At 37.9% G+C, this 18,876-nt stretch overlaps 1 protein-coding gene across 1 annotated transcript in view; it reads right to left on the bottom strand.

Annotated features, from left to right (window-relative positions):
- Positions 1 to 16,148: 16,148 nt before the first annotated feature.
- Positions 16,149 to 18,876, bottom strand: part of LOC146321222 (uncharacterized) — a 54,225-nt gene continuing 51,497 nt past the window's right edge. The window contains 6 exon segments of the mRNA XM_084725833.1: positions 16,149 to 16,438; positions 16,441 to 16,456; positions 16,911 to 17,189; positions 17,333 to 17,512; positions 17,966 to 18,248; positions 18,422 to 18,567. Of these exon segments, the coding sequence (XP_084581959.1) occupies positions 16,403 to 16,438; positions 16,441 to 16,456; positions 16,911 to 17,189; positions 17,333 to 17,512; positions 17,966 to 18,248; positions 18,422 to 18,567 (940 nt within the window). The 3' untranslated portion in view covers positions 16,149 to 16,402.

An 18,876-nucleotide genomic window follows, 5' to 3' on the forward strand; every position in this document is an offset into this window, starting at 1 on the left:
GAAGTAATGAATTGCAACTACTCAAATTACCATGATTAATTATTTGTCGGGCACTTGTACTTTTATGAGTATGCTTTAATTCTGTACTTTTACCCCTTAAGTATTCACTACACTATGTAATCTTTTCAGTTACTTTTAAAATCATAATTGAGTACAATTTGAATCAATGACAGATAAAAACCAAGACATAGAAATAAAAAATACCCCAAAAATGCCCCCAAAATGCTGTTACCAAACACAGGTTTGGTAACATGTTCTCATCACAACTCGCCAAGAACCGGTGATTTGTCAACACCCCTTGGGGTGAATCTCATACTGAGGCACAAGATACCTTGTGTTGACTGTATCTAACATGCTCAGACAGCCTTTTTAACACATTAATGCTGTGAAACAGTTGCATTTTGGTTCGATTGAGGTAAAACTACTTTATAAGGTTTAGGATAAGACCATATTTGGGGTTAAAAAAAACACATTATGTCTTGTACATCATATGACGTCACTGAAGCAACTCGCAACAAAAGTCCCTTCATTCATGTGACACACGTTAAAAGTCATGTGATGCACATAACATTACTTACTTTGCAACTTTTAATAAGGTTTAGGTGTCACACGAACCCCAGTCTCCTGGGTGAAAGTCCTGCATTCTCTCTTTGTCTGATCCATCCATCCACCCAACCTTCTCCATGTGATGATCTTCTCCCTCTTTAAGCTACATCATCAGTCTGGGTTGTCTCGTATAGCTGTGGATGGGTTTATTGCTTGAAAAGTCTGGTGCATTGCTTTCACATGGTAAAGGGGTACCCTCTGTGTCTGTATGACACACTTAAGGGTGGTAAAACTCGTCAGCATGTGACAAGTTGGGAATGAGACAGGGCTGGGTTTCTTCAGGTAAGCAGAAAAGAACAGGAGTTGGGAGTCATTTAGATTTAAGATTTGGTGAAACAGAGACTCCTTTGATTGAATGCTATGATTGATCATGCATATACATCAACAGTTAAAAACTAACAAATACTCTGAATAGTTTTTCAGAAGAATACCTTGTTCTTTTACTTAAAGTCTACCTCCTTTTAAACGCTATAAAATACTCTGCAAGAAGTAATAAATGTCTACTAGATTTAGGCACCAAAACTACTTGGTTAGGTTTAGGAAACAAAATTACTTGGGAAGGTTAAGTGAAAGATCATGGTTCCTCTCTGCGGGTGAAAATAGCACCTGGGTATGATGGCAGAGACATAAGCCCAGTCTTGTCTCTGCCGGGCAGTCATCAGGTTGCACCTTGCAGATCACAGCATGTAATCCAATTTATAGGGAACTATGAAGTCTGTAATGAGGCCATGTTGAGACCTCACTGCACTTTTAAGGTGATTTGGAAAATAAATAATACAACTTTGTCTAAGTAGTAACCTTTAAAGAAAACTAAAATAAGAGATAAAATGCATGGTTTATTCATGTTATGACTGGATGTTATATGTATGTATTTTGAATGTGCTGAAGATGTGACAGTGACCAAGGATAGATAGGGGTGAGAAGTTCAAAGAACAGATAATAAAAGGCAAGAAAAACATTGTGGTCTGCTCCAACACAAAGGAGGCCTGTGTATTGCAACAAAATATTCAAATGAAGCAAGGTAATAATGTGGTGATGTGAGCACGCTGTGGGCCAAAGAATGTTTTAACAACACATTAGAGATTTCACTAATGATAGTGGTGGTTGCAAAGCAGTAACCATTAACACACATTTTCATTTTCCTTGAAATGCTGAACAGATCTATTACCAAAAAAAAGACTCTGAATGAGAGGATGTGAGAATCAAGAAATTAAGCTTGCATGAGTACACACACACATTTTCACTTGCAGTAAAATGTGTGTGTGTAATGGACCAGTTGGACAGGACAGCTTGCTTATGTTCAGGACAAACTTGTCAAATAATGACAGAAGCAAATGCAAGTGAACACAAACATGCACGTGCATATGCATATAAACATGCATGTAGGTACAGTGTGTGTGTATTTCTTCACATTTGCATACAGTGCACAAACATGTGAGTGCTCAGACACAGACAGTGGGGTAGGTATCATTTAAAAGACTATTCCCCCTGTACACACGAGCCCATATCTGACTAACAGTGTGGAACCAGCCAAATGTGGCAGCCAACTGTTCCCCATCCTCAGGCTATCCCTGGACTTGGCCCGGGTACAACAAATTGTATCACTGTGGTGTGTATGTGTGTGTTTCTCTGTGTGAACACTGTAGCGGGACCACACAGACAGACAAAGTGGGTTTGTGAGATGAAATAATATTATAGAATGGTCCAAAGTAATGCACTTGACTTAAGAATGTGTATATGTGTCGATGCATGTGTGTTTCTTGTGGATGAATGCTGGGTGGATCTCCCTACAAGTGCCAAAACAGTGAGTTAATTCTTCAAGTATTCAATCGATAGAAAATTAACATACAATTTTGATAAATGACGAGTCGTTTAAATAATTTATCAAGCAAAAACCAAGCAGGCAAACATATCAATTACCAGGATTTGCTTTTCTCTGTTCAATAAATTTGTAAAATTCGGATTTACACTGCAGTAAAACATGCAATTTAAACGGATGGTTTGGATTATCGAAAGTAGATGGTGGTTGGCATGTCCCCAGTGTGGAGAAACAGGGAGAGGAACCAGCATGGAAGCTAAGCAATGCACTGCTGTGGACGGGGTCAGCAACAAAAAGTATTTCACCCACTTAAGCATAAGCCAAATATGGCTCCCTCCATGTGAGTTGCTGATCTACTGCTGCCTCAATCTCTTAGTTAGTTTGTGCTATTGTGTGACTTCTGTGTTTTAAAAGATTCAACAAAGATGGATTCACCAAAGTCACACAACTCAAACAAACAAACCGATCGAGGCAGCGGTAGACCAGCAACTACTGATTTTACCTATGGAGTTTGGTTGGATTGGCAGAGTGGTATTTGGCTTATGTAGTTTAATGTCAAAAAAGGCTGTCTGACCTCAAAGAACAGTCATGAAAATATTCTAAATATAGTGTACACTGATTTTTTTAAAAGTGGACTGTAGCTAATGCACTATCGATAAGTACCTCTTACAATCTGACATCAAATACTGCTACCTATCCCTTTAGAGACACTATCTGGGGTTCTGATAAAACATGAAAGGCCTTTTTCAGAATTGTCTCACATTTTATACAGAAAATTTAGTTTTAACACTAAAATATGTAGAGTAGGTGTACTTTACTCCCTAAAATAGCCATAAGAAATGCTCTGGTGGCCTCACAGGTTTTTAAAGACTCATATGTCACGTCATACTTCCTCTCTGACAACTAATTAATAAACTGAAATGCCATGTAAAAAAAACTGATAAAATTCTAAACTATCCAAGACTTTAAAATGGTTCAGATCTCACCTTTCATTCTTTTCTGACAGGAACTGAAGCTCAATAATGATTTTAGTCTAGGTGTGTCTGCATATGTGAACCTACATCTATGGAACTATAAAGTGTGGAACTGTGTGTGTGTGTGTGTGTGTGTGTGTGTGTGTGTGTGTGTGTGTGTGTGTGTGCGCGTGCATGCGTGTGTGCATGCGTGTGTGTGTGTGTGTGTTTGTGTGTGTGATCACTCAGGCATGCATGTAAGTCTGTGTGTGTGTATTCTAGACGTCTAACTGTGCTTTTGACAGAGATTAATAAGCAGTAACCCCATCCTGGGACTACCATGGAGCTGTAGACCCTATATTTTACTAAAGCCCACATAAATAAAACCACAGGGTGCCATTTGCTTATAAAGACAAAAGGTTCTTTACACATCGTTGGCATACTGGAAATTAAGGAAGGGGTGAGCAGAAGAACAAAATCTGACTTTTTTTGTTGAAGAAAGAAATAGACAGACAGATGGAAGTATAAAATAAGTTTTTTTTTTCCCATTTCACTGGGGTCACTTTGAGGACCAAATTTTTCCAGATGGTGTTTTATATATTTTTTTATTTACTTCTGGGGAATGATGTGGTTAGATGACATGGCTGATGAGAATATTTGTGTGATGTGCCCTGGGACAAATGAAACGCTGTAAAGAGCGCAAGGTTAAAGAGCCCATTTCACAATCTGCTTAGATTAGTTAGCACTGCAGGTTTTAACATAATGTCCTTCTCAGTGTCTTCTAAAGGAATTCTCATTTTGGGAAGTAAGCCTGCTGTCTAACTGAGAGTTAGACAAGATCAATATCAGTTGGGAGACTAGTCAAAAACATGTTTAGCCTACTTTAGTGCAAAGGCTGGAATAGGGGTTGAAGAGTTAGTCTACATCAAGGGTGCCCTTCAGCAACTCAAAGCTCTTGAGCTTTTTAAAATAAAAAAAAAATCAGACACTGTAGTTTCAGGGGCAATTAACTACTGAGTTTCAGTACTTACTGACTCAAGCCAATGCCTACTTCAGTGGTTTTTAAACTGGTGTCTGGAGTCCAGCAGGGGTCCTTGGCTTGGTTGTAGGGGGTCCCCAACAAAAAGGACGAATACAGTATTTCAACTTTTATCCTGTTTTTTTGGAATCTGGAACAACAAAGGGAGAAATTGGAAAATGATTCTCTGAAGTATTAGTGTTTACCTTATTATCTTCCAAGATACAGCTTGTAAAACAAGACTCGACATGTTGGAGTTGCTGGGTGATGTATTTTTGAAAGAGGCCAGTCGTTTCACTGTGATTCCAGTCACCGAGTTTGAACATATTCTGAACTAAGATGAGGGTTTGATAGAATTTTATCTAGTTTAAATCCAGTTTGGAATCCACCTGTCAGATCCGAATCCTTTCTAAACCCCAACTGAATCTAGTTAGGTTGGACTTTCAACATTTGCAAGAACTTAAGTTATAAGAACTTAAGTTAAAACTCAAATAACTGTAAGCAACATTTATCCGCTGAGAAGGCAAAAACACTCCAGTTTCTACTTTCAGTTACTTGTCTCATATTGGAGCTTGGTGCATTTATCAACTTGTAAGTCAGTCATGTTATGTTAAAAATGTGGCATGATGTGCCTAAAGGTTTAAAAGTCCAGTGAGTAAGATTTATGCTGATTAATAGCTACAGAGGGCTGTGCTGCACTTCTTGTTTCTATAGTAGCCCAGAAAGGACATGCCAAAAACTAGCTATAGAGAGGGCATTTCAAAATTTTAGTATCTTGACCATCAAATACGCTCTCCTACATGCTTAGAAGGGGAGAGTGAGATGAGGTGTTTGCAATCTGCAAGCTCACCACTACTGTAGATGACACTAAATTCTCCACACTGGTCTTTTAACTGGGAGGTGCTCCTGAAATTGATGTGAAGCGGTCACTTGATTGTTTCTCCAGAGAAGATTTGCCACACATGGACTCACCCAACAGTCAAAGTTTCATTTTAGCCATTACAGAGTTCACGTCAACATGCAGTAGATATAATCTACTGCCAGTGAAGTCTTGTCCTTGTTTTCTACACTGAGCTCTGCCAGTATGCAACAGCAACGAGATAAAAGGTTTGGTAGGAGACTTGTTTGTGTCAGAGCTTTGAATGGATCCAAAATGTAACCCATTATCAGAACCCAAACTTACCAGTCTTTCATGAGAAATTTGGTAACATATTTCCCAAAACTTTGGACTATCCCTTGTACCAAAGATTCAGTTTTTGCAGATAAATATTGTCCACTAGCCTATTCCTATTACCAAACAAACTACCTTATACCTTAACTAGCCCGTCCAACGTGTTTAAGTCCATCAGTTTGCTCTAAATTATCTTACAACAGTGCACAATTTCATATTATATTTAGGTCATTTCATAAAGTCTGTTACGCATGTTTAACCAGGTGAAAGCCTAAGAGTGAGAGGGAGAGAAAGTATGTGTGGGTGTTAACAAGCGAGAAGAAGGGGTAATTAGAGAACATGCTTGTATTCATTCATCCACCAGGGATGTCCAGCAACACAATGCTTAGGCGCACAGAGACAAAGTGCCACATCTCCAGGTGTAATTTATTAAGGAGTGATAGTAGATAATATGGATGCCCTGGCTCACACAGGAAACAATGTGTTATCCAGTTACCATTACACACAGCTAGTGCTGCAAAGGGCTTAGATTAATGATGCACCTGTTTAGTCTATATGGAGTACACATTAAAAGCCAATGGCTTGCATGTATTAGAGCATAGTAAAAGGCCAGAGATGGAGACAATGAGAGGTGGTTAGTGGGAGAGGAAAATTAAAAGAGAGGATAAGAGGAGATGAGAGAAAAGGAAAAAAAACACAGGTGTGAAAGGAAAGAAGAAGGCAGCAGGAGAGAATGGGAAAGGAGAGAGATGGAGTGAGAGAAAGTGAATAGTTCATAAGACAGTGGAATATACCCAAGTGCTCCCAGAAAACACACTAAATTAATCAGATACATGTACAGAGATGCGACAATGCATATATTATTATCACAAAGACCATTGTGTTGAACGGGGTTCACAATATAGATGAAAAAGAAGTATAACCAGGGAATGTATTTATCTCACAAAATGTCATGAAGACATGACATGACTATTGTCATTAACAGACATGTCAACAGCCAAGTTCCCTTGTTATCTAGTAATAGTATCTATATAAATGTAACAGGATCAAAGTAAATTCACTGCTTGTTTAGGCAATAAACAGCTGTTTATCACAGAAATATGTACCACATGAGTATTATCTTGAAAAACTAGAATTACCACCTCACCTCAGTTTGCATCTGTGTCTGTCCAGGCCCAAATAATATATGTAGTGAAGACTTTAATTTAAGAGTTTAATAAAAGTTATTAAGTTATTAAAATGGAAGTTATTACTATATTGACATGTATGATACCATTCAATCATTTTCAGTTAGAAACATGCTGAGACTATTTTTTACAGAGGAAGATTCTGATGTCACAGTGACGCTTACGTTTAACCTTTTGGATAAAAACTGTCATGATGTCATTATCTCATCCTATTAGATGTGTGAAATTATATAAAAATGAATAATGATAATAATTAATTGCTAAGTTATGGCCAAAATGTTTAATGTTTTGTGAAGTCACAGTGACCTTGAGCTTTGACCTCTAATCCATTAATCGAGTCCAAATGGGAGTTTGTACTAAATTTTAAGAAAAAAAGTGTTGCAATATCACGTTCACAAGAATAGGACGGATGAACCTATGGGTGGAAAACATAATGTCTCCAGCCATGGCAGAGGGATAAAAAAAAAATAAAAATAAAAATGCAATTTTCAGTGAAAATGCAAGTTTAAAATGTATTTAAAGTATACTGGGAGCAAGTTTGGATCATACATAACAGAATATCCCCATTAATGACACTATTTTTTCTACTTTTAGCCACAATTCATTATTAACCAAATTATAATTCATTCTAATATTAAAAACAGATATTCAATATCCAATCTACCAAAGTACAGACAGACTGAAGTTCCATTTACCCCACCATGAAAGAAGGCACTGCTTTCCAGGCTATTAAGAAATGACGGATAGGGAAGAGTGACAATGATCCAGCCTCTGTGACAACCTGCTATCATTACAGTATCAAATGACCCCTTTGGTTATATTACAGCCAGCCAGTGTCACCAATTACTAAACAAAGATAAGTTGTAATATCGCAAACGTGCATTTATACTGTCTGTTGTCAAATGTTAATGTTGCATAGAGGTCATCTGGGCACACTTTGAGTCTGTGTTGAGGCATGTGATGGACGGAAATACGGCAAATTGCCCACTGAATGAATGGTGCTGAGGTGCTGAAGCAAGACTAGAAGGACCATTATTATTAGTCATAAAACAGGAATAAGAAGCTAAGATGTATCCTTTTGGGCCAAGACTACTGCTGCAATATGTCAACTTGAAGCCTGGACTGCCTAGTTACAAAATACAGTACTTTAGTGTATGTGTATACTCTGCAGACTTACAGTACTGTCTACTGCAGACACGCACATCCCAAGTTGTTCTGACAAATTGTAAGAAAAAATGAAAAACATCAAATAATTTTCTGAATTCTATTCAAGTTTTCAATTCAATTTTGTTTGTATAGAGCCAAATCATAGCTAAGGTCAGTTTTTAAATAGAGTAGGTTTAAGACTGTACTTTTTATAAACCTAGTTGTTCCCATTAACAGCAAGTACTGTGGTGACAATGGCCAGGAAAAAACAATTTTTCTAGCCTTCGTAACATCATTTTAAGTAACCCTGGATATCAAGTCATAGAAAAGCTGTAAAAGTGTTTGTGTAGGCCTGCAGTGTGCATAAAGTCGTAGGACAACAACAATTTCCTCAGGGATTATTTTTGATTTGTATTAATTAGTAGACAACCAGCTACAGTGAAATATGTGTAGAGTGTTATCTCTGTTACTACACAAACAAAAACTCACAGTTCACTGTTAAAGTCAAATTGGAAACTTTTTATTTAGCTTTGCTGAAGACTGAGGCAGATATGAAGAAAGTCAATAAATGCTTGTATCCATGGCAACCAGCACGCCAGAGTCCATGAACTAAGCTTCATGTCAATGCCACTGTTTGAGACAATTTTCCAAAAATCTGACTGTTTGTTGATTTTTTCAGTCAGATACAATTACAGCGGGAACTGATTTGCTTTTTAGTAATTCAAATCATGCTAAAACATTTTTAAAAAAATTAGAAACTAGTCTGATGTTCTTGTTCATATCAAAATTATCATTATTATCACAATATCACATTTCAATGTATGATCAGAGATACTGTAGAATTCACTTATGAAGGGGTCTAAACACAAAATTTCAATATGATCTGTCCATTGTTATCACAATGAATAAAAAGTAAACTATGTTTTAACATGAACAGGTCAGTGTCCAGACTGAATTTGAAAAGATAAGTTGAGGTAATTTTGTAATGATTCAAAGCAAACTTTTTTCATCAAATAAACTTGATATTACTTGTATATAGTGATATTACTTGTACTTCAGAAAACATGTTCAGTAAGCTTAAGATATTAAGGAGAACAAACAATTCTTCATTCACCCTGGTGAACATTACAAAAAAAATTAATTTCTTTTGAAAGTTTCTCAGTGTGAAAAGTCAGTTCTTCTTTTCACTCAAAGAAGTCACAGGTGAAATTAGTCCTGTTGGAGCTACTTTGTTCAATACTAACCATCACAGTGGATCACAGTGTTTCCATTACTGTGAAAACATGCAACCATGACTTATCTTAATTTGTATTAGAGACAGCAAGTGTCCGTTATGTTTTATTCAAACTATGAAAAAGAAAGGAAAGTTTTAAGTCTCAAACAATGCATGCTGGGAAGTCTGCAATAGGCTGATCCTGTCTCTGTAGAAACTTAATTTAATGAGTTGATTGAACTCTTTACAGTACATTCATTCAACTCATCATTTCAAGTCAAACGACTTCAAGTTTGAAGAACTCATGTTCATATGTTATGAAGAAAATAAATACTGAACACTTTAAGTTCAATTATCTTGTATAGATCAAACTTCTATATTTATGTTGAGTTAATGAGAAAAGATTAATTAATTCCACCAAATTCATGTGTGATTTTTTGACAGTGTAGTTATTCATGTGATTGTTTAATTTTAGGCAAAACATTTTAATCCAATTTAATATGTCGTACATTTAATACAGTTTAGTGTGATATATCTAATTAGTATTTGGCTTTACTCTTTATTTTGTTCAAGCATCTGAGATTGTAGAGCAAATGAAAAATCAACTTTTCTGCCAAATCTCTTAGAGTCACAAAGTCATCTTTCACTTAAAGAAGGAACAAGCAGATACAGAGACAGTATGATGATACAGACAGCAGACACATTAAATATGTATTTAGGAGTAGATGGAAGCTACTACCCTTGATGGCAGGGGAAAAGATCTCCTCACAAACCCCATGGCTGACATTGGACCTTGGTTAAAAATTTGCCCTGGCTATGACCCTGTTAGCTCTGATACTTTAGATGACATATGCACAAACACACAAAAAAATCCTATTTGAGACTTTTTAATGGTTTTATATCAATTCTTTAGTGTGCATTTTGCCTAACTTAATAAACTGAATTGTGGTGAATTGTGGATTTTGCCTATAACATCTAAGAGAGAAGTCAATGGATGAATGAACCTGTGTCTCAGACTGCTCCCTGGCCTCCCTTATGGACCTGAGATGACAAATATACAGTCTGGCTAATCGTCAGAGGAGTGCACTCGCTATTACACACTGCACAACCCCACAGGGACGGTCAGAGAGAAAAGAATGGATAATTTGCTGATCTGGACATATTCTTCCTCTCCCTCTGTCTCGCTGTGCATACATATGTGTGTCTATGCCTGAGTGTGTGTGTGTGTGCGCGTGTGTGTGCATGTGCATAGATGGGGTGTGTGAGTGTGTGCACATGTGTAGCCGAGGGAAGAGAGAGAAAGAGAATAAATGACTGTAATAAATGAAGATGAACATTCCAGGGCCTCTGCTCTCTTCCTGTGTTTTTCTCAATTTTTCTCTCCCCCACTGCCAAATATGTATTGATTTCCATGCATATTTATAATCTGCACTGAACCAGTGGGTCTCCAGTGTTTTCAGAGGTGATAGGCCTGCTCTGTGGAGCAGAATCAACAATATCGAACACGCAGACTCTCCAATCCCTCCTCTAAGCTCCTATGATATAAAGCATTCATTTCCAACTCTAGTTAGTTCGGGCATCATGTACCTTGAGTGTTTTGGAAGGCTGGTTTAGGGTTTTATGTTGTGATCAAACATTATTTATCCTGTTTTCTCTTTCGGTTTTATTCTCTAAATCAAAGTTAACATGGATTTCTGCACTGCATTGTGCTGTATTTTGAATATTCTGCACATGAGCATAAAATTTATTTGGTCATCTTATATCATTATCAGTGGTGGAAAGAGTACTGAAAATCTGTATTCAAGTACAAGTACTGTTACATTGCTAAAATATTCCTGAGTTACAAATAAAAGTACTGGTCTTAGAAATATACTTAAATAAAACTACCAAGTATTTGCCACAAAGACTACTCAGAATATTGGTTACTTTTAGCCTCTCCAAATAAGGGTTGCAAATTTTGTGTATTTTCCTTTAACCTGTAGTTGAAAATGCTAACAATCAGTTAATCATTAATAACTGGCAAGATACAAAACATGTTTTTTTTTTCCTCACTTCATTTTTTTCTTTCTTTTTTTTTTTGGTCATGTTTTTGTCATTTTAAGTCAAAGTTTTCACAGCAATTAATCAATTAATGATTGATCATTAACATCCTAACTTTAAATGTGTGCTGCCTCAGCATTTTGTTTTTCATTTGTATGTCTTTTTGTCTTCATTGGCCCGTTTGTGATCAGATCATCTTATTGGCTTCTAAAGATGAAAGGTTTGGATATTAATTTAAATTGTAATCTGTACTCAACTATGAAAGTAACTAAGTAGATTACATCTTGTAATGCATACTGAAGTACAAGTAAAAGCACAGACTTGAAAATCTACTTATAAAAGTACAGGTACCCCAAAACACTACTTAATTACAGTAATTTGAGTATTTGTAATTCGTTACTTCCACCTCTGGTCATCGCCTCTTCCACCCTCCATTTTCTGCTCTTTCCGCATGACATTAGATGTGATTACATGTCTTCATACTTGCATTACTTACGGCTTCAAGCTGGTTTATGACACTTTGATGAGACAGCATCCCCCAAAGATACCAAATGTGATTAATTCTCCACTAATCCTTTGATTAATGGTAATTTCACACAATTATGTTCTACTTTTCTACTCTACCTTAGCACTTACTCCATTCATTTCTCTTCCACCTGACGTTGCAAGTGACTATGACTTCATCGTTTATTCCCTATCAATAGGCTCTTTGAGCATAGAGCTCTCAAAGGAGAGACACAGGATAAAGACAAGAGACAGGTCTCCTAAGTGGCTCTTCATCTGCCTGCTGTCAGGCTTGACCTTGCTCTGATGGCTCTGTGGACGTGTACATGTGTATGTGTCTCTCTCTCTCTGATTATGTGTGTGAGTACATGTTTCTTTTGTGTGTTTTGTGTGTAGTGAAAATGCGTTTGGGTGCTTGTGCGTGTCTCGCCTTGAATGTAAGTCCTTTGTATGTTTACAAATGTATGTGAGCATAGGTAGTGTAAGTGCTTATATGCATGTGTTTTTGGGACCATTATGTGTAGTGACTGACTAATAGTAGTGAGCTTTAACCCTTCAGAGAACATCTTTCTTGCTTTCTTCCTCCATGTATCCCTCTCTCTTTCTCTGTCACTTTCTGTCCTGTCTCCTCTTACCCAACATGTGTTAGACTCTATTGGTTTTACTCTTTCTTTACCTTATGGATGTATTTGGAAACAGACGGAGCCATTTGTCCATACTTTTCCATATTTGTGCACATTTTCTGAAAGCTAACAGATACATACAAAACAATACCACTGCTATTTGTGAGGGACAGACAACATGTGTGCTTATACTTTCAGGCATATAGGCCTATTTACTGTGCTCTGTGAAAAGCTAGTAATAGCTGTTGACTTCACATTACTATCTAGTCTGCTACTCTGGCTTTAACCAAGCCCCCAGGAAGATTGCCCGACTTTGAAGTCAATTTGATGCTTGCAACTCATAAAGACTTTTTCCCTATATTACATTGTGAAAGAAGCATCTAAAAAATGGCGTATACATTTTTTTGAGCATTACTACCCCCATAAAATTACTCGTTTTACCACCAGAGTTCAAGCTGTTCAGTCCAATAACATCTGAAAGTCTAAAAGAGCCACGCAATTAAATCATTTTATTCCATTCAGGTTAGTGGAGACTAACCCAGAAGTGAGCCGCTCGGCTGAAGAATGTCATGATTGCACTTTCTCGATGAGCTGCACAAGGTACATCATGTACATGTGATGTGCATTGTTCTTGGAAATATCAGTCAGGATTTACAGCCTCTAGAAGTGTGCGAACAGACATACCTCTTTTGTAAGGGGGGCATAAATTAACTTTTATGGACACTTTATGAATGTACAACAATACATACAAACAAATATACAGCAAAAATGTATAATTCCAACATCCAAGGAAACCATACACCAACATGCACAGTCATGTGGATACAGACAAGTGTACAGAACAAAGATCTATTTTGTTGTCCAGTCTTCCAAAGAGTGATTAAATGCTAGGTGGAGCACGAAGCACTAATGGTTCGAGGGGAGATTTCCCCTGGTGCCTCATCCCCTCACTCAGTTGATCAAAAAAAAAAAAAAAAACACGAGATGGAAGGTTACACCAATGAAACACTATACAACATGTACTGACTGTACTTCAAGTCAGCCCATCACCTATGCACCACCGGCTGGTGAAAAGCCACACATCTAGTTACCATTGTCCAAAGTCTTTCTGCACCCACCCCTGTATCCAAAATGTTTTATGGGAAGAGAGAAAGTCAGAAAGCCGGCTCTAAAATAATTTTACCTAGTCTATGACGCTGTGTTATCTTGGGTGAGGGTCAAGGTAAGCATCTATACCTCCTCTTGGTCAGCTGCAAAGTCATTGTAGAATGGGATTGCCACAGAGAGGAGAAGCAGCATCAAGGAAACAAGCATTGGCAGCAGAGGGCACACAAACTGGTCTAACTGCTAACTAAGGATGGCTGTAATTACTTAATGGATTTGTAATGACTTAATGTCCTTGGTGGACATTGTGCACACAAGCTGCAATGGTGGTAATCTCTAAGAGGCTGAAGATGCCATGTCATGCCAAAATTTGCTATCTATCTATTTATTTATGTGTGATTATGATAGTAATACTAAAGTTGTCTTTATTGACACTGATGACAAACTACAGTCTTAAAGACAGGTGGATTAGTGGTAATTGAGGGGGGATGTCTCATATGCTGATCAAGGAACTTTTAATTGATCAGTAAGTCCTTAAATTATTGTAGTCCTTTCCTTCCTGACAAACCATGTATCAAAAACGATCAACCGCCTTTTACTAAAACATAACCTCTAATAGTCTACATATTACACAAGTAGAGCAAGGGTGCACATCTCCTTACAACTTAATGAGAGCAGTGGTTTTAACTCCACCTTTTGCTGTTTACAAGACTCATTATTAGAAGGCAGGTTAGCTTAATTTATGTGAATTATTCATATTAAAATACCTCTATTCCTGGCAGTCTTGCAAGTGGACAGATTTGCTTCCATCTATAGTAATCCGTAGCATAATAATCAGCACGTCATTTACGTAGTATCATTATTACAACCTGCGACGAAGGATCTGTGCCCAAGGAGTAGCAAACTCTACACAGAAAGGCTCTGCCCCAACCAGGATTCAGACCCTAGACCTCTTGCCTTGAGGAGACAGTGCTAACCACTGAGCCACTGTGCTATTTGACACCTATTTTGCGAACAACTTGCAGACGTAAGGTGCCTCTAAAGTGGTGCAGTTGGATGAAAATATATTTTAAGTATTTTGTTCATACTGGGGATGAAGAAAGGATGTCCAAATCCTATCCAGTCTTCTCTGCAGCAGTTACAAAATGAAGAATCCTCTCTTCTCCCTGTATATCAAACAAAGCAGCAGTGGACACTCCAAACTATTACAGGCAGCTGTAAAATGGACCTACAGTACAAAGAAGGGGATATTATCTTAATGCATGATTACTTTTTTTATGTACTGTTATTACTACTGCCTTACCTTATATTGAGTGAAATATTGTGTTCTGTGATTATTTGCTTATACATAATAATTGTAACAAGTGAAATCATAAAGAAACTATTGTATATTTTTGTCTAGAAGATATCAGTCCTGGCTATAGCAAGGAGTATAGGTTCAGCAAAGATTGTTAGTGAAGCATGATGGCAGCTGTGATTGGTGCTGTGGAGCTTTGGAGGCAGGGGGTGGCAGTGAATATTTGTCCCGGGGCACCAGAATGGCAGAAACAGCTCTTGGTACATTTAAAATTCACCATCTTCCACAAACATGGTATGACACTCTTGCACTTCCCTTTGTTCTTGCAGAACAGCTTGTCTTCTAACTTTTTAAGAATCAGAAGCTGCATGGATGTGGGGCTGTCAGCCCAGCTCCTCAACCCCCCGTTGACTAGATGATTTATTTGGCCCCAGTGAATCCTCAATCCGTGCTGGAGAAAGGTTTCTTACAGCAGCAAGTTGTTATATCCAAGAAAGACACCTCTGCAGGCAAAAAAAGTGTGTCTGTGTGTATGTGTGTGTGAAATGGAGGTGGGGCTGGGGATGGACAACTACTGACCCCCCCACCTGACAGCGGCCCAGTGATGGAGCGTCCATGTTGGAAGTATTGCTGTGTGTGAGACTGATGGATGATGTGTCATATCTTGTGGTAGAAATGCCCAGAGAATAGATCTGACATATGGATGTCCTACTGTAAAACAGTAGTGAAACTAGGTACTGAGAGGGAGTGACAGACAAAAGAGATGGTGAGTTGTGGGAGAAGAAAAAAGAAGAATAGGAAAAATATAAATCTACAGAAAAAAATGAACTAGTGGTTGATTAAATTTGGGACAAAAGTAGGGTATCTTAAAAGAAAATACAACCATTCTTTTTTTCAGGTGATTATAACATTGACACATACTTATGGATATTGTGTTCCATTTCTGCCATATTCTGCTAATAAATCCCTCCAAGTCTTACACACATTATCTTCCTTGGTGATGTTTATCATCCCTACAAGCGTATCATGTTTTTACTTGTGTGTGTCCTGAAGCTTGTCCACTGCTAATCTGGACCCATCAACCTAATTTTTTGTATACATCCATGACTGTATGTCAAAGGACCTTTGTGATTCAGAATTCTCGAAAAACCTTTTTTTTGTTTCCATGCCAGCGACAGCCGTGGCCAGAAGCATTATGTCATCCCATTTTAGTATTTGTGTGGCATGGTACTGCTTCTTGGGTCTATCATAAAACATCATCATCATATACAATACTTTTTACCCCCCCCCCCCCCCTTCCCTTTTATAATTTATTACAATCACATTTACTCACAGAAAATTACATTTTGAATTTACATTTTAACTGACCTACTTCACTACTGAACCACAATTCTTGGCACCGTAAAGAAACAAAACACTATTTTCAGAAACAATTTTGAAACTGAAATTAGTCAAACTTTAACATAATAGTGATTGACCATAAGTTGAGATATTTTATTCAAGGAAAAGAAGCAGAAAAATGCATGAATTGGCTTTAAAATAAGTGGACAAGACCACATGAGTATGAGAAATTGTTTGAGACTAAGTTGCAGACTTATTCAGTGGTATCATCTCATCCACAAACATTTCCAGAAGGCTGACCAGTGACTTCCACCTCACACAGTGTGAGGTATTCTTGTCTTCCAGGAATCACAATGTTTATATAACGGCCTTCCATTCCATTACACACATAGGTTTTGGAAGTCCCACGTGGGGTGGGCGTGATCACAGCACATCTGATGAAAAAGAATTAGGAGTAAGACAATGTTACCATACAAACACCATGCATAGATCTCACCAGTAGTTGTGTAAAACTTTTGACCCCCTCAAGTCATGCCCCTTTTGACTGTATGTACCAATGAAATTGAGCAAGCTTTGTATCTCCCCAATTTTCTCCTTTCCCGTATTCCATACGTAGTTATGATATATGCTAGGCTTGTCTATTTTTTGTTTTTGTTTTTTTTAAAAAAAAGAACAAATGTTGAAGACAGATGTGACCATATGTTGCTTTTACAGGAAAGAGGGAAGGGTAACCAAGGTACCAAACTTGCTGAAAGGGTCATTTGTTGTAAAGAAATATAGGGTTTCTGTTGGGAAATTGAGTAGATATCCAGTGCACTATAATTTCCTGTAATTTACACAATAAATTTTGAATGATCAGATCTAATATAAGCTGGACGGTGCTGTTACCTGGGATTAGCGTTGCCATTGTCATTGAGGGAATTCCCAATGCGGATCTCAGCACCAAGGATCCTTTTTTGACAACAATCTCCTCTGTTGGTGACGGTCACAGTGTTGATTTTGTACGTCTTCAGGAGGTCCAGTCTCCACCATGGATTTTTATCTCTCTGTGTGGTGCTGCAGGATCCCAGGTGCCAGTTGCTAGCACGATTTCCATCAATGGCCCTTTCAGGGACAGCCGGCCCAAACCGAGAGGACTGAGCCACTTTTCCTCCTTTAGCAATATTAGTATCTGAAAAAAGTCATAAGATTCATAATTAAAGATAGTTTGAGGAAGGCACAGAAGTATTACATGTCTTGATCTGACCAAAGTCACTAAAGAACAGACAGTCACATTTAATTGAACTTTTGCTGTGATTATCTGCTCAAAGACATCTAGTGGGGATTTAATATAGTGCAACTCACAGGAAGGCTGACCAGTGACTTCCACCTCACACAGTGTGAGGTATTCTTGTCTTCCAGGAATCACAATGTTTATATAACGGCCTTCCATTCCATTACACTCATAGGTTTTGGAAGTCCCACGTGGGGTGGGCGTGATCACAGCACATCTGATGAAAAAGAATTAGGAGTAAGACAATGTTACCATACAAACACCATGCATAGATCTCACCAGTAGTTGTGTAATACTTTTGACCCTTCCTAAGTCATGCCCCTTTTGACTGTATGTACCAATGAAATTGAGCAAGCTTTGTATCTCCCCAATTTTCTCCTTTCCCGTATTCCATACGTAGTTATGATATATGCTAGGCTTGTCTATTTTTTGTTTTGTTTTTTTTTTTAAAAAGAACAAATGTTGAAGACAGATGTGACCATATGTTGCTTTTACAGAAAAGAGGGAAGGGTAACCAAGGTACCAAACTTGCTGAAAGGGTCATTTGTTGTAAAGAAATAGAGGTTTCCGTTGGGAAATTGAGTAGATATCCAGTGCACTATAATTTCCTGTAATTTACACAATACATTTTGAATGATCAGATCTAATATAAGCTGGACGGTGCTGTTACCTGGGATTAGCGTTGCCATTGTCATTGAGGGAATTCCCAATGCGGATCTCAGCACCAAGGATCCTTTTTTGACAACAATCTCCTCTGTTGGTGACGGTCACAGTGTTGATTTTGTACGTCTTCAGGAGGTCCAGTCTCCACCATGGATTTTTATCTCTCTGTGTGGTGCTGCAGGATCCCAGGTGCCAGTTGCTAGCACGATTTCCATCAATGGCCCTTTCAGGGACAGCCGGCCCAAACCGAGAGGACTGAGCCACTTTTCCTCCTTTAGCAATATTAGTATCTGAAAAAAGTCATAAGATTCATAATTAAAGATAGTTTGAGGAAGGCACAGAAGTATTACATGTCTTGATCTGACCAAAGTCACTAAAGAACAGACAGTCACATTTAATTGAACTTTTGCTGTGATTATCTGCTCAAAGACATCTAGTGGGGATTTAATATAGTGCAACTCACCAGAAGGCTGACCAGTGACTTCCACCTCACACAGTGTGAGGTATTCTTGTCTTCCAGGAATCACAATGTTTATATAACGGCCTTCCATTCCATTACACTCATAGGTTTTGGAAGTCCCACGTGGGGTGGGCGTGATCACAGCACATCTGATGAAAAAGAATTAGGAGTAAGACAATGTTACCATACAAACACCATGCATAGATCTCACCAGTAGTTGTGTAATACTTTTGACCCTTCCTAAGTCATGCCCCTTTTGACTGTATGTACCAATGAAATTGAGCAAGCTTTGTATCTCCCCAATTTTCTCCTTTCCCGTATTCCATACGTAGTTATAATATATGCTAGGCTTGTCTATTTTTTGTTTTGTTTTTTTTTAAAAAAGAACAAATGTTGAAGACAGATGTGACCATATGTTGCTTTTACAGGAAAGAGGGAAGGGTAACCAAGGTACCAAA

Source organism: Lutjanus erythropterus, chromosome 9 (assembly GCF_056507025.1).
Source record: "Lutjanus erythropterus isolate fLutEry1 chromosome 9, fLutEry1.hap2, whole genome shotgun sequence".
In the NCBI taxonomy this organism is placed as follows: domain Eukaryota; kingdom Metazoa; phylum Chordata; class Actinopteri; order Lutjaniformes; family Lutjanidae; genus Lutjanus; species Lutjanus erythropterus.